General features: G+C 40.8%; 1 protein-coding gene across 1 annotated transcript in view; it reads left to right on the forward strand.

Annotated features, from left to right (window-relative positions):
- Positions 1-14,639, forward strand: part of abcc12 (ATP-binding cassette, sub-family C (CFTR/MRP), member 12) — a 41,314-nt gene that overhangs the window by 12,550 nt on the left and 14,125 nt on the right. Inside the window, exon 13 of the mRNA XM_029426735.1 lies at positions 13,573-13,697. Coding sequence (XP_029282595.1) covers positions 13,573-13,697 — 125 coding nt within the window. The remainder of the gene's footprint in view (positions 1-13,572; positions 13,698-14,639) is intronic.

Here is a 14,639-nt window from a genome sequence, read left to right on the forward strand (position 1 = left end):
TGCAATAATATATAAATATGTGGCTATATGGACTAAACAGATGTGTACTATAAACATATGTAAGTAGTGACACTTCACAGAGTACAGCAGTTCAACAGTCTTATGGCCTGTGGAATAAAACTGTCCCTGAGTCTGCTGGTCTTGGCCCGGATGCTGTGTGCCAGACGGCAGCAGACGGAACAGTTTGTTGCTCGGGTCATGGGGGTTTTAATGATCCTGTGTGCTTTCCTCCTGCACCGCCTGGTGCAGAGGTCCTCCATGGATGGCAGCTCCATCCTGGTGATGTGCTGAGCAGCTTTCACCCTCTGTAGAGTCTTACGGTTGAGGCGGTGCAACTACCGTACCAGGCTGTGATGCAGCCGGTCAGGATACTCTCTCAGGGTATCCTGGAGTCCATGTTGAACCTCCTCAGCCTGCGGAGGAAGCAGAGCCGCTGTCTTGGTGATGATACAGGTGTGATGAGTCCAGATCTGGTCCTCACTGATGTGAACCCTGAGGAACCTGAGGCTGCTGACTCTCTCCACCGTAGTCCCGATGATGAGGATGGGGACGTGTCCCTCTCTCAGTTGCTTCTTGTAATCCACAATCAGCTCCTTAGTTTTTTCAAGTTTAGGATCCAGTCACAGAGAGCGCTGGTGAGCCCGAAGTCCCTGAGCTTATGGACGAGCTTGGAGGGCACAATGATATTGAATGCTGCACTGTAGTCAATGAACAGTTTTTTCACATGTGCTACTCTGATCCAGATGGGAGAGGGCAGTGTGGAGGGTGAGGGCGATGCCGTCGTCTGTGGACCTGTTTGCTCTGTATTCAAACTGCAGAGAGTCCAGTGAGGTCAGGGAGGGAGGAGGTGATGAAGGTTTTGACTAACCGCTCAAAGCACTTCATAATGATGGAGGTGAGAGCAGCTGGACGGGTGTTTTATGTCTTTTTGGGGAGAGGAACGATGGTGAACTGTTTAAAACATGTGGGGACTACAGACTGGAGCACATCTGGCAATTGAACTGCACACAGCTTGAGAGCACGGTCAGGTGGATTAATCCGTTTGAAAGATTTGCACACATCTGCTCTGGTGAAAAGCAGTGGGGATCCTGAGCCTTCTGTACCGCCACAGCTGGAGAGCTTTCAAAACGTGCATACAAAGGTGTTCAGTTCATCTGGGGAGATGCAGACACTTCCTTTCTTGTGTTGGAGCCTTAATAGTCAAACTCCACTTTGTCTCTATAGTTTTTTTTGGAAATTTCAGTAATCAACCAAATCACCAACGCTGTGTGCGATATCCCGTGCTTTAAGTTTAGCACCTCGCCGTTTATCCAGTGCTTCTGATTTGGCATCGACGTCTTTGCACCAGGGCCTGGCTGAAATAGTGGCAGAGGTAGTTCTGGTGGCGGCTCAGTGTATATATATTTATACACACAAATAATATGCTAATATCAAAATCACAATATCTCATAACAATATCTCTCTTAATAACAAACATTCACTGACTATTCAATTCAAAATCAATGGCCTATCAGATCTCAATAAACATAAGGTGTTGTATAATATAATATTATAATTTATACATTTATAATTGGTTCTAAATAGGTATTATGGGCTCTCTTCATTCTATATACAGTGCTTCTAATCGTATTATTTAGGCTTACACTTCTAAACAACGATAAGCCATCATATTAGGGGGATTTTTGGAAGGAAACGTGCTTATGTGTCATTTACCCACCTGAAAGAATAAACAGAAAACGATCAGTGAGTGGTCTTTATTGTTTTTCTTTCTTAAACCAGTAAACAGAAAAGCGACTGCAATGCTTTATTGTTTTTACAATACTCAATTAGGGGTGAGGGGCTTACGGAACTCTCGGAAGTATTTGTAAAACAAAAATTCTCGTTTGGTAAAAGACAGGCATTGTAAGAAAGCTTTTGATTATCGTGGGAATGACTGAGGTGGAAGTGTAAGGGCTGTTCAGAGAGGCGTTCATGCTCTCAGAGCCTATAAGACTAGTTGTATTTATTTTTCAAAGAAAGAAGACCACCCTGTTTGTGTGTGCATCTTACATTGCGTCCACAATTCCCTTGCGTCTCTCCGTGCATCCCCGTTGGATGGGAGGAAAAAAACATACGAGAGGAAAAGAGGAAATGTGTTTTAGAGAAATATCACTTTCCTCTGAAGCGTCACGTTAATCAGTCTCTTTCTGATCACAGCTGGATCAGCTGTCAGTCAGCTGTAGAGACTTTTGACGTTGTTTATCTCTGCACACATGTGCACTGTGTTTATACTAATAAATACACAGTTATCAGTGCAGAGCAGCAGCGTCCAATCAGTAACTGATATGCAGTAAGGGGGCGTGTCGGCTGGTAATGTCTCTCGAGTGATAAGGCAGCGAAAGTTATTATTGCTCATATATCAACCCACTGTCAAATATGTCTACCATCAAACTGGAGTAGGGCTCCAGTGCTGCCATACTGTCCACCCACCGGAGACACGTTATTTTCAGGAGCTATCAAATAGATTTTGCTTTGAAATTACTTGTGAGAGTTCCGCCCGCCCCTCGCCACTAAACCCAGGCAATGTCCATCTGACCATTGAGTAAGGTAGTAAGCAAAAACTAAAGAAACATTGAAGTCACTTTTCTGTTTACTGGTTTAAGAAATAAAAACAATAGATTCGCAGGAACACGGATTGCAAACCCACAGCTTTCCCCACAGTTGATCTCGTGCTTACTAACGTTATATTTAAACAAAAGATGCTTGAAATTGAATGTGGGTGTCTGTAAATTGTAAAAAAAATAAAAAGAAAGAAAGAAGAAAAGCGATTAAATGTAAGTATTAAAGGGTAGGAAAAAGCTGAAGAACTCGGAGCTTAAATGTCGAATCAAAACAGCAATCTCCTGGTGTAATCTATATATTTATTTAACGCAATAAGTCAAACAAAGAAAATATTCTCAGCTGAGGACACATTTCGCGTCGCCGTTTCCATAGACCGCATGGCTCAAAAAGCCCCATCGTTGCGGTCTCACGGCTCCGCTCCAGGGGTGTCCAAACATTTGAAAATTCGCATCTAATACATGGAGTAGGCGTTGACCTTCTCCTCATTGGTCCCAGTTTGGCGCCTACACGCTCCTCCGTCAGCAGTCCGGAAGTGATGGTTTGTTGACCTGTTACTCTTAAAGGGGAAGTGCCCCTATTATGTTTGTAATACATAGTTGTGCAGAAAATACATAATTGTGCAGAAAATACATAATAGTGCAGAAAATACATAAAAGTGCAGAAACATATTCGTAGTGTCGTAATACATATTGATTGAGGTAGGACAAATACATGTGATAGTCTTTCCAGTGTGGATTAATGAAGATCAGGATTAATTTACCTGACAATTCCCTTTACACACCATTTATGGTGTGTATAATCTCCAGTAAATATAAGGCACCGAGTGGTGTACAAATTCATCATATGGTATACAAGAATACATTCATAGTGCACTTGTTTTTATTCCAGTCATAAAAATACCTTCTGTATAAAACCAAAGAACTTCATTTGTTATTCCAGCATAAAGACAATTAGCTTCAGTATAATAAAAAACACTTCCAGTAAAAGACAGTAAATATTAGTAAACTTTTAATGTCTGTATAAGATTGTAATATCTGTATACGACTGAGAGACTGTAACTACAATAAAGTCAGTGGCTTCGGTATGGCAGCAAAGAACACTTTGTAGAGTTATTCACACGAAATCATCTTCCTCCTGGCTGTCGTGTTCCTGCTCTATATCATAGTCTATGAGTACCCCACTGTTTGATGCTAGCTCTTTGCTGAGTCTGTCAAGTCCTTTCAAAGCTCTGGTAAAGGATCCATCAGGGGCTGTGTTATTTGGGATGAAAGTACAACACAGAGCCAAACAATTTGCAGACACCCCCTTTTTCAGCTAGCACCATGTCTAATGCAATTCCGTTCTGTAATCAGGCTAGTTCTATCAAATTGCATAAATCTATGGAGAGGGGCTGATACTCGTGTACATTTGTTTTGTGATTGTGGAATCAATCAATCTCGTCATGCGGCTTCTAATTTATGGTATATAACAACATTCCACATACAGTAAGTATTTAGAATCAGAATAATCTTTCTTGTCATGTAGGTTTTCACCTACAAAGAATTTGCTCTGGGTTAGCTGGTACATGAATATAAAAAATGCATAAATATTTACAAAATATAAATCGGTGGAGATAATGTACAAATTAATATTGATATAGCTATTAATGCTGAAGATACCAGTGACATGAGAACTCTCCATCTCCCGGACCGTCTTTCCATAGCATCACCAGACTAATTCTCTACCCCTGAATTCTCTGCTAATTCTTTATATAATGTTGTCAATCTTTGTAAGGCTCTAGTAACTGATCTCTCTGAAACAGTATTATTTGATATAATTGTGCAACAGGATGATCCAACATGGCACACACACACCTCCTTTCTCTGCTAGGAGCATGTCTAAAGACATTCTATCATGTCAATAAGCTGGAAGCTGCTTGTTGTTCAGCTTGTCCCTTAACGGCATCCCTTGTAATAATTAATAAACCTCTGTTAGATGCAATGAATGTAATTAGTCCACATTCTTATTAGTAGTTGCCCATCATAAAAACAATGAGTCAAAACCTGCTCCAATTTGATCTCTGGCACTCCCCGGGGGACTCCTACTGCATCTCTTGTATGCTGTGGAGCTGAAGCTCTCCCCAGGTGCTGTGTTTCTCTTCAGCCGAGTTCAAGCTCACAAGAGTTTGACCTGTTGTGGGCCAAACATAGAAACGCTCGACCAGTGTCATCAATGCACATATTTCAGTCTTGTGCTATTGGTTCTGTGAGTTGGAAATCTCTTAATGAGATTTTTGCAAATTGGGCTGAGTGGTTCTGTTACACTGTGCATCATTGTTAACAGACAGGTTTACTCTGTTATTGGTCCGAGTATTACTGGGACTGGGCTTAAAGCAAGGAGGGGCCTGACTGGTAGACACACACACACACACACACACACACACACACACACACACACACACACACACACACACACACACACACACACACACACACACACACTATATTTACTGAGCTAGTGGTATACAGTTTGCAGTCAAGCCACATATTCTTCTCCACATATCCTGTCTCCCTGCTATTCTATTTCTTACTGTAGTAACTTTATATCCTTTCCTACTGACTGCTTGGAGATTGCAGTCTTCTTGTTTTCTACCTTTATCCTAAAGTGTCCTTGTGGACCTGCTCCTAAAACCTCTGCTGCCTAAAACAAACAGTCTCTAATCTCTGGGATGCGATGAAACGATGGTGAGGAATAATGGATCACAATCATTTATTTTCTTACATGTCACTCCTCTCCGTGGCAGCTGTGTTCCTCTGCCCACCTGATCTGTTCTGCATATTGTTAGGGAAGAGGGACAGGTTATTACGTCACAGAAATCAAATTTGATGTGGTTGTGCAGTCTCAGTTGTACAGGGCTATACTCACCCTCCTGTGATGACTCTGACCCCCATGTCACAGTCCCCTTCTAAAACTTCGGGTTGTTGAATCTTCACTGATGGTGAGACAAGCGCCCCTATGGGTACCACCTCCCTGTGTAGTCAGACTTCACCACGAAGAGGTCCAGTTTCTGCTTCATGGAGTCAGTGTCTCTCACAGGAGTGGTGATATATTTATGTGTCACCAGGATATATTTTTCTCTCCCTCTTCTTCCTTTCCAAATGGTGGTATATTTCTAAATATGGCTCTGATAGTTTTCCCGGCACAGATAGGGAAACTTGACATGATTTCCAATGTTCTTTTATACCATTAGTCTTTCACACTTATTTACATCAACACTGATTATTGTACCCTAAATGTTCTTATTCTGTCTAATGTTTTATGTCTTTGCAGTGCAAGTACTTTGGCCTGCAATTCTTACATAAAGCTTATTATCATATTATTATTATTATTATTATCATCCTTTACACACATTACCTTATTTTACAGTTCATTTAGCTGTAAACACTTTAGCTACTGTCATAGTGTCTACTGTATGTGTTGGAAATACTTCAGCTCATTTTATACACGTCTATAATCGTTAAACTATATTTATTTCCTTCATATTTATTTAGTTCAGAATATCCGTTTCTCGGCATTCGGCCTTTGAATCAAATGCTATGAATATACTCTATTAATATAATACTCAATATAATACTCCCCTTTTGAGACATGGTCAAATACCGTGTCTCAATACACACATTTATATATGTTCTTGGTAGTACTGAGTTCTTCTCTGGTCAAGTGTTCTTTCGTCAGTCGTCTCTGTCTTGTATGTAATTATTCTTAGTCCAAACGGCTTGTTCTTACTTTGTAGCTGCATTCTGCATCTCTTTCAATATCTCTGTCTTGTGTTCTGGCGTGTTTGTCTTCTCATTTACATATTGTTGTCTACTGAAACTGGATCAGTTCTTATCATATGTGTTGTGCCTTTATATAAAGCAATATACTTTGGTAGCTTTACTGCCTTCAATAAGTCTTCTATTAGAGTGAGTAATATGTTTGTTAGTCAATGTTACCATACCTTTATGCTGTACTTGTTGAGCAAACACATGTTGAACATGCATAGTCACTGTGTGTGTAGATATTTACAACTTTGTCTTTCTTTAATCTGCATGTCTCTGTCAATGCTATCAGTTCTGCTGCTCTGCTGACAGATGATTGGGTAGAGCTTCTGCTTTTAATACGTCGGTCTGTGTCACTACAGAGATCTTGTCACATTCGGATCCTCTAGGTTACTTTACATGATCCGTTAACAAACATTTCTATCTCTGGTTCTTCTTAGGGAACGTCAGTCAAGTCTGGTCTTGGTGAAGTTCCTTGTCCGTCTCTGTCGTTCAGTCATGTGATTCTCCGTCCTCAGCTGTTGGAAATAATGTAGATGGATCAAAGTTGTACATTATTCTATAGTCAGATGCGGTTGTGAAAACGAAACTGACACTGCATGTGTCATTGTTAAAGTCAATGGCCTGAATAACACTTGATGCAGAGGCCTGACCTGCCATTGAAGCTGCAGTTACTGCTCATGTGCGGTCAGGCATTGTCTTATCTACTGGGTCTAGTTGTGAAGAGTAGTGAACCACTGGTCTACTCTTATCTCCATGGTTCTGTGTTAATACTAATGTCATGAAGTCTGCTGTTTAAATAAAAGGCTTCTTATAGTCTGGTATTTCTAAAACAGATGAGTTTACCAAAACTTTATTTTCTTAAATAATTTGTCAGCTGTTTCATTCCCTATTATCTTACAAACTCTCTTCACCATATTTCTTCCTCATGACATTTACGATCGGACCCTCAGGAGCTTCTAGCTCCCTACACTGTTTAGACTAAACTCTCAGAAGATTCTATCTCCCTACTATTCGTCTGTCGACGATTATAGTCTTTCACAAAATGTCATGAGGTTTGAATATTTTTGGGAGAGGTGGGAACGGACAGCCATCCAAGAGGGAATCACGCCGGCCTTTTCCGTGACCGTGTGTGTTAAATGGGTTATGCTGACACTTCTTGCTTAGACAGATACCATCTCTAATATGGCCTGATACTAAAGTCTTTTATTATTATTTATTATTCTGAACCTAATCTATCATTAGCTGATTGTTTTTATTTTACGCTCTTTATTCTGAGTATTTTGCGGCTCTGTTCTGTTCTAATCATTTCTGTCTGCTCCAGAATTACACAAAAAGTCTACATATCTGTCATCCACACACTTAAACATGTTTTCTCAAAAACATATAAGAGACAGTTTTCTACACTTTACAATTCAGCCTCCTTTAATTGACTATGATAGTGTGTGTGAATGCAGATATACGACCTGGTTCCGGAAGTGTGGATCCCCGTTGCTGGGGAGTCATGTTCTCTTGTCAGTCCTTTTTCTCACGTCAGTCCTTTTTCTCACGTCCGGTCTACAGTCTGGGGTTCTGGTTTCACCTTTTTCTTCTCTTTAGCTTTCCTCAATTCAATTGGATTTTAATTGTAATTTACCAATTTGTCTGCTGGTGCACGGTTTTAAATTTAGGTGCGCTTTAATTGCCGTCCTGTAGGTGGAGGTGTTTAAATTTTGTAAAGTTTCTATAAACTTTTAGTTGTAGTCTCAATTTTGTCCACCAGAGGCATTTATCTATCAACCGGATGTGGGTTTTTTAAATTCCCCCCGGATGAAGAAGGATAGAAAATGGAGGTTTCTTTGTTCTAAATTTTCTCTCCTTCCAGTTTGGAGAAAACTCGCATTTTTGGTTTTAATCACTCGGTCACTACATCACTTATGCATTTTATTTCCACCCAAAATGCTCCAGCATAAGACTCAAGGTTTAGTTTATCACAATTTACTTTCACATGCCTCGTAACCATAAATAGGCGGAATTAGCGACCCAGCATCACGTGGCCACCGTTAGCTGGTCCTAATCTCTGAGGCCTTTCACAAAAACGTCTCCTTCTTTCACGTTTTTCCAACTTAAAACTACTTCACATACACTCCACGGTTCTCTTTGATTTCACAACCGTCCCCCAGTCAGTTTGAACAGTTTTCACCCGTTCTACAAACTCCAATGCATTAGCTAAATATCAACGCTAGCTTAGCCTCGCCTTAGGCCTGCTTTAGTCACACTTTACTCACAACAATACAACAATACACAAATCTTTACATGTTTTACACTATGCTTGCCGCAAAGAAGATGATATACAACATCTGAGACTATGAGGCGATCGTCATCGGTTCTCACGTAATTCAGGATTATAATCACTATCCTCCTTTGGTAAACAACACTAGCTTCTAAGCCACGCTTCCCTTAAGTCTTTGAATTAAACTATACCTATCTGCCTTCCAAAGGACTTCTTTAACATTAAACTAACTAAGCTTTCTTAGCTACCTTCCTTAGGTGTTTTCGTATTAAACTATATCAATGCAAGCTTACCCTAAGCTTTATCCGGTACCAGACCGGACACCCTACCTCGGGATTTGTTTGATTAATCTATAAATTCTCTCAGAACTCTAACCAGACTGCGCTGGAGCCCTCCCAAGGCTTTTAATACATATCGTTAACACAAATAATATTTTCGATGCTTGTTCTTATCACTTGTATTTCAACATTCAGGATTGCTTTTTATCGTTTAACAGCAGTTGTATTAGCTATGACCGTCGAACATTGTTGCTGGCATTCATTAATAAATTTTCCTAGTCTACCTGCAGTGAATATTTGTTTCAACCGGTGTTCACTCTCACCTGATCTTTTGCACGTGCAATGAATACCAGTCAACGATACTCGGCGATCGTTCTTCACTTCTCCTTTCGGGATGCCCACCCAGGGACGCCAATTAATGGGTAGGAAAAAGCTGAAGAACTCGGAGCTTAAATGTCGAATCAAAACAGCAATCTCCTGGTGTAATCTATATATTTATTTAACGCAATAAGTCAAACAAAGAAAATATTCTCAGCTGAGGACACATTTCGCGTCGCCGTTTCCATAGACCGCATGGCTCAAAAAGCCCCATCGTTGCGGTCTCACGGCTCCGCTCCAGGTGTGTCCAAACATTTGAAAATTCGCATCTAATACATGGAGTAGGCGTTGACCTTCTCCTCATTGGTCCCAGTTTGGCGCCTACACGCTCCTCCGTCAGCAGTCCGGAAGTGATGGTTTGTTGACCTGTTACTCTTAAAGGGGAAGTGCCCCTATTATGTTTGTAATACATAGTTGTGCAGAAAATACATAATTGTGCAGAAAATACATAATAGTGCAGAAAATACATAATAGTGCAGAAACATATTCGTAGTGTCGTAATACATATTGATTGAGGTAGGACAAATACATGTGATAGTCTTTCCAGTGTGGATTAATGAAGATCAGGATTAATTTACCTGACAGTATCCTCTGGGCCACACTCATAAACTATAAACGTCGGCATCTAACAAGCAGATGCTACACGCAGCATCGATGTCTGCCGCTGTCGTGGTTATTTGCCTCAGCAGCTGCCACCGAGAGTCTGTATTCTGCCCTTACAGCGCGTATCCCTATGCGTAGCTAAACAGTTAGCTAACATGCAAAAGTCCTCCAATAAAGATGCAAGGTTTGCTTCCTTGACTTAACTTTTCTTCTTTTACTTTGTAAAACTGTAACAATACAGAAATAAAACACATAAGTATGCAGGCTTTACATAACAGTGTTTCCCCTAGGTTTACGGTTTTGGGAGTGTAGGTGTGTGCGCACGTGTGTGTGTCAGCTGCGAAGCCCCGCCCTTCGTAAAACGGAGCGAAGGAGAGAAATGCGCAAAGTAGACAGTAAACACTGAAACGTGCACATAAATTAGATCAATAGCATAAGCGTTTATTTTATTTAATAAAAGGGCACCTGTGAGTGTGAAAAGTGAGTTGTGAATAATGAAAAAAAAAAAAAAATTATTTAAAAAAAACACCTTGAATTTCAGGCAGGGCTCTGGGCCCCAACGGTAGGGGAAACACTGTAACATAGTTCGTGTGCATGTGACGTCACGCTTACGTCCCAACCCGTAAATCAGCCATGTTGGATGATATACACAACCAAGACGGCGCCCGTTCGCGTGGGAGTTGCTGCAACGCTTCGTAATTTTCTTTGTATTTAAACGTCTAAGATTGAAAGAAAATGCCAATCGTGTGCGCAGTGTATAACTGTGGTCATAACGCTACTCGTGACCAAGAGAAACGCTTCTTTAGATTTCCTAAAATCATCAAAAACAAGGATCCACAAAAGAGAGATGAATTGCTGTCTACCGAACGCCGTCAGCTGGTTTAGCAACATAACTCGTGAGGATTTAACAGAAGAAAAAGCACAATTCACCCGTGTGTGTGGCGTCCACTTTATATCTGGTAAGAGCTCATGCTAAAGCTATGTTTTCAATGTTTACGCTAAACATTTGTGCTTATGATATACCCGAACACTGAAGACCTTACTTCTTCATATCGCTGACTGGTAAATAAGGCACTTTCTTTACATGTGATGCCATTTGCTCTTTTCTTCTGTGCATGTTTTTGTTTGGCTTATTCTTGAGACTACTTCACTTGCGAAAAGCAAAGCACCAATGTGAGAACATGCTTTGCTTAATCCAGCCATACAATCACAGAGTGAGAGGATAACATCGCCGCTCTTCTCACTCACAAACCACGGCTTGAGCGGTGTATCTCGAGCTCTTTGAGAGTGATTCACACGGGCATGGACGAGCACCCTGTCATCTTTCACTGGTTTGGTAAGAAGACTACCAACCCAGCCAGAAACAAAGACATTGAACAGGTGTACTGAGACTGCGCTTGAACATACTTGGAAGTGCGTTGGACTGCACTGAAGCGCTCACCTACAACAATGGGTTCTCGACTTGACTTCACGCTTTCAGCATCTGCTTCTTCATAAGCTATAGCTTCAGCTGCAGCTGCAGCTCTTTGGCACTGGAGCAGATGGAGACTGGCGTCAAAGTCAGCTTTTTGCTTTATCACGCCTGCCCTCTGTTTCATCATGTCAGCTTCTTTTTCAGCATAAGCTAATTGAGCATGAGCTGCTTTTGCCTTGGCATAGGCTTTTGTGGCTGGCGAACTTGTTGCTGATGATCGCTGAGACGATCTAGAGGCTGCTCTGGATGAATATGACTTAGCATCAGAGGCTTGAGGATGTTCTTGCCACTTGGCTGTTTGATCCACAGTCTCTGCTTGCTGTTCTCCACTTGCTTCTTTGTGAGTAGTGGTGTCTTCATTATTATAATTTTTCCCTGAGCGTAGACTCATGTTGGCTGTGTAGTGTACTATTACTTGAACTCACCATGCTCTTGTCTTTTTACAACGCTATAAACATAGAATTAGGCAGCACAGTCTGTAATAGAACAGTGACACTATAATACATCAGGATTATCATCATGATTATAACAAAGGCAACATATGAATGCGTTTACACTTCACACAAGAAGAAATGGCACTAAAGATTGTTTGGAGTCTATTATGTTTTCTTTTTCCGAGAGATGCTGATACATAACTATGGTTGGAGGGAGGTTCGTCCCGAAGCTTGCCGCTTTATTTACACCTTAAAGAAGCGAGCCTCATTCAGCTGAGTGTGACTATTTATTCTTTGCAAAGAAGGATCATCAATCATACAGAGTGCAAGCAGTCTGCGTGAGGAAGAACCCCTAAAAAAAGTGTGTTCATGTATTTTACAGACAGTCAGGAGAAGGAGGGATGGAAGATTGCCACAGTTGGCCCACAAAGAAAGGGAGGAGAGAAAGGAGCTGTGGAGAGTTCCCACAGTTGCAGGTGTTAGACAAAATAAAACAGGGAGTAGAGAGGGGAGGGGGAGAAGACTCACCCATTTGGGATAGACACGAGAAGAAAGGGTGGGAATAAGATAAAGTTACAGAGATATGCTGGGAAAGACAGAAGTTCTTTGAACCAAGTATTAAACAATACGAATTTAACATAGACATGTGAAATGTTCCATTACAATTAGAACTAATTAGAATTTGGTGGTCAAAAGTCAAGGTAACTGCGATCTCACAATTTCACACAAATGTCTAATAAGATAAAATGAAGTGATGACATTTTATGAACAAACGTTCAAATTTCCTGTGACATCATAATTTTCTGCAAAATAACACTTTAATGGCCATTATTCAATGCCATAACTCAGGGACAGAAGGCGAGAGTGTGAACATATTTCACATTTAGTCAGATACTGAATTGGTGACACTAATCTTTGGACGTATAGATGCTCTGTGCTGTGGTTGAAGTTGTGCGACCTCATTTTAGAATTTGCAAACTTTTTTGCAGCAACATAAATATTTTAAGCATCGCCATCCTTACAACTTTAGTTTTCTGTAAATTGTAGCTTTACTGGCCAAGCATGTGAACGCATACAAGGAATTTACATTTACACACGAATGCAGCAGAACAAAAAGAACAATGCAAACAAAGTCAATTTTATTCATATATCACGATCTCTCTGCAACAAGCTGCCAATCTACCCCAGCTTGTTGTGGAGAGAGTGAGAAGGGTTATCTAAGATGACTTTAATTTAGTCCCTCTCCTTCCTCTCCACACTGTTCAGTTCCAACCTGATCATTCTTCTAATCAGCCAGTTGTTAACTTTCAAGCGTTGATGCCACTACCCCAGCACACAACCTCGACGAACGACAGAGCTCTGGTTATTCACTGGAATCGTACATGTCAATATAGTGATTCCATTTCACCACAACATACACTTAACACCTTTCATCAAATCCCTTTAAAGTCTTCACGATATGAGTCTGGGCAGACATGGACGTAAACTGTAACTTGACTGGTATGCAGAGGCAGTATTTCTAGTTTGTCATTTATTTCCTTTTACAATCTCTGACATAATGTTTGACATTTCTATTGGCTGTTCATTTTCACCATTTGCCACTCTGTTATGCAACTGTTAAGTAAAATGACACTTCTTATTTACATTGTGTTACCTCTAAACCAACTGTAACTGTTGCTATGTGACATATAGTAGCTTTTTCTCATGGTTGTCTGCTTATTTTATATTCTAGATGCACCTTCTGCAGGGCTCCCTCACAGCTGATGGGACGTTTGCCTATGTCTCCCAGCAGGCCTGGATATTCCATGGGACTGTTCAAGAGAACATCCTGATGGGGGAACCTTTCGACCAGTCCAAGTAGGTTATTACTTATTATTTGTAACTGCAGACATTTGGATAAGGAAGCAATGAGGTATTATTCACTAGGGGATACCCTTTGTGACGTTAATATGTTACTACTGTTCCTTATTAGGACAGGCACACAAATGGTTAAACAAGGGTTGAAAAGGTCGTTCTCTTAAGGGTTATCTCACCTGAAATGTTTAACTAGCAGTGTTAAAGTAAGTTACTCTTATCTGTGTGAGTTCACATCTGGCAAGGTAGTCAAACAAGAACAGAGGTCATCTGGTTATTGTTTTATATAAATCAATCAAGTTACTGTTATTGTCCATCTTACCAAACAGAATTATCAAAATGCTGCCAGAGATGGCAGGACTGTTGACCTGTATTTTTAGTCACGTCATTCCTCTTGGTATTTATGACTGTAGTCATAGGCCTATAGTTGCGCTGTAAATGGCCTTCTGACCTTCTGGATTGCCCAGTTTCATGCGGCTCTTCAGTTCACATCGAATTTTATTTGTGTGTAGGTTACGTGTGTGTATGTGTGGTGTCAGTATGAGAGCATGACAGCGCGTCTAATTGTGATGTGGCCCAAGAGCCAATCACAAAAATGCCTGCGATGCAGTGAACCAATCAAAAAAACCTATCGTTGAGTAAACACTATCTGACCATCTGAGTTCGATCCTAAAATTGCAGGGAAAAAATGCACAGCTAAGCGAAAATATGAAGATGAACATAAGACGTTTTTAGTAGAGTGGGAGAGTTCATATTCATATAGAAATGCTGCCTGACCTAGTGCAAAGTGCGTTTGTTAACAAACTGAAACAGTTTAAGACACTTCTTCAAAAGGGAGAATTAGCGCATTTTCCCTCCCTGCTAAAGGCAAGCGGCCAAGCCACCGGTGCCTCCCTGAGAAAGCAAACAGCCTGATATGCAACATTGGTTGAAACCCTGCACGAA

This window comes from Cottoperca gobio, chromosome 3 (genome assembly GCF_900634415.1).
Source record: "Cottoperca gobio chromosome 3, fCotGob3.1, whole genome shotgun sequence".
Taxonomy (NCBI): Eukaryota; Metazoa; Chordata; class Actinopteri; order Perciformes; family Bovichtidae; genus Cottoperca; species Cottoperca gobio.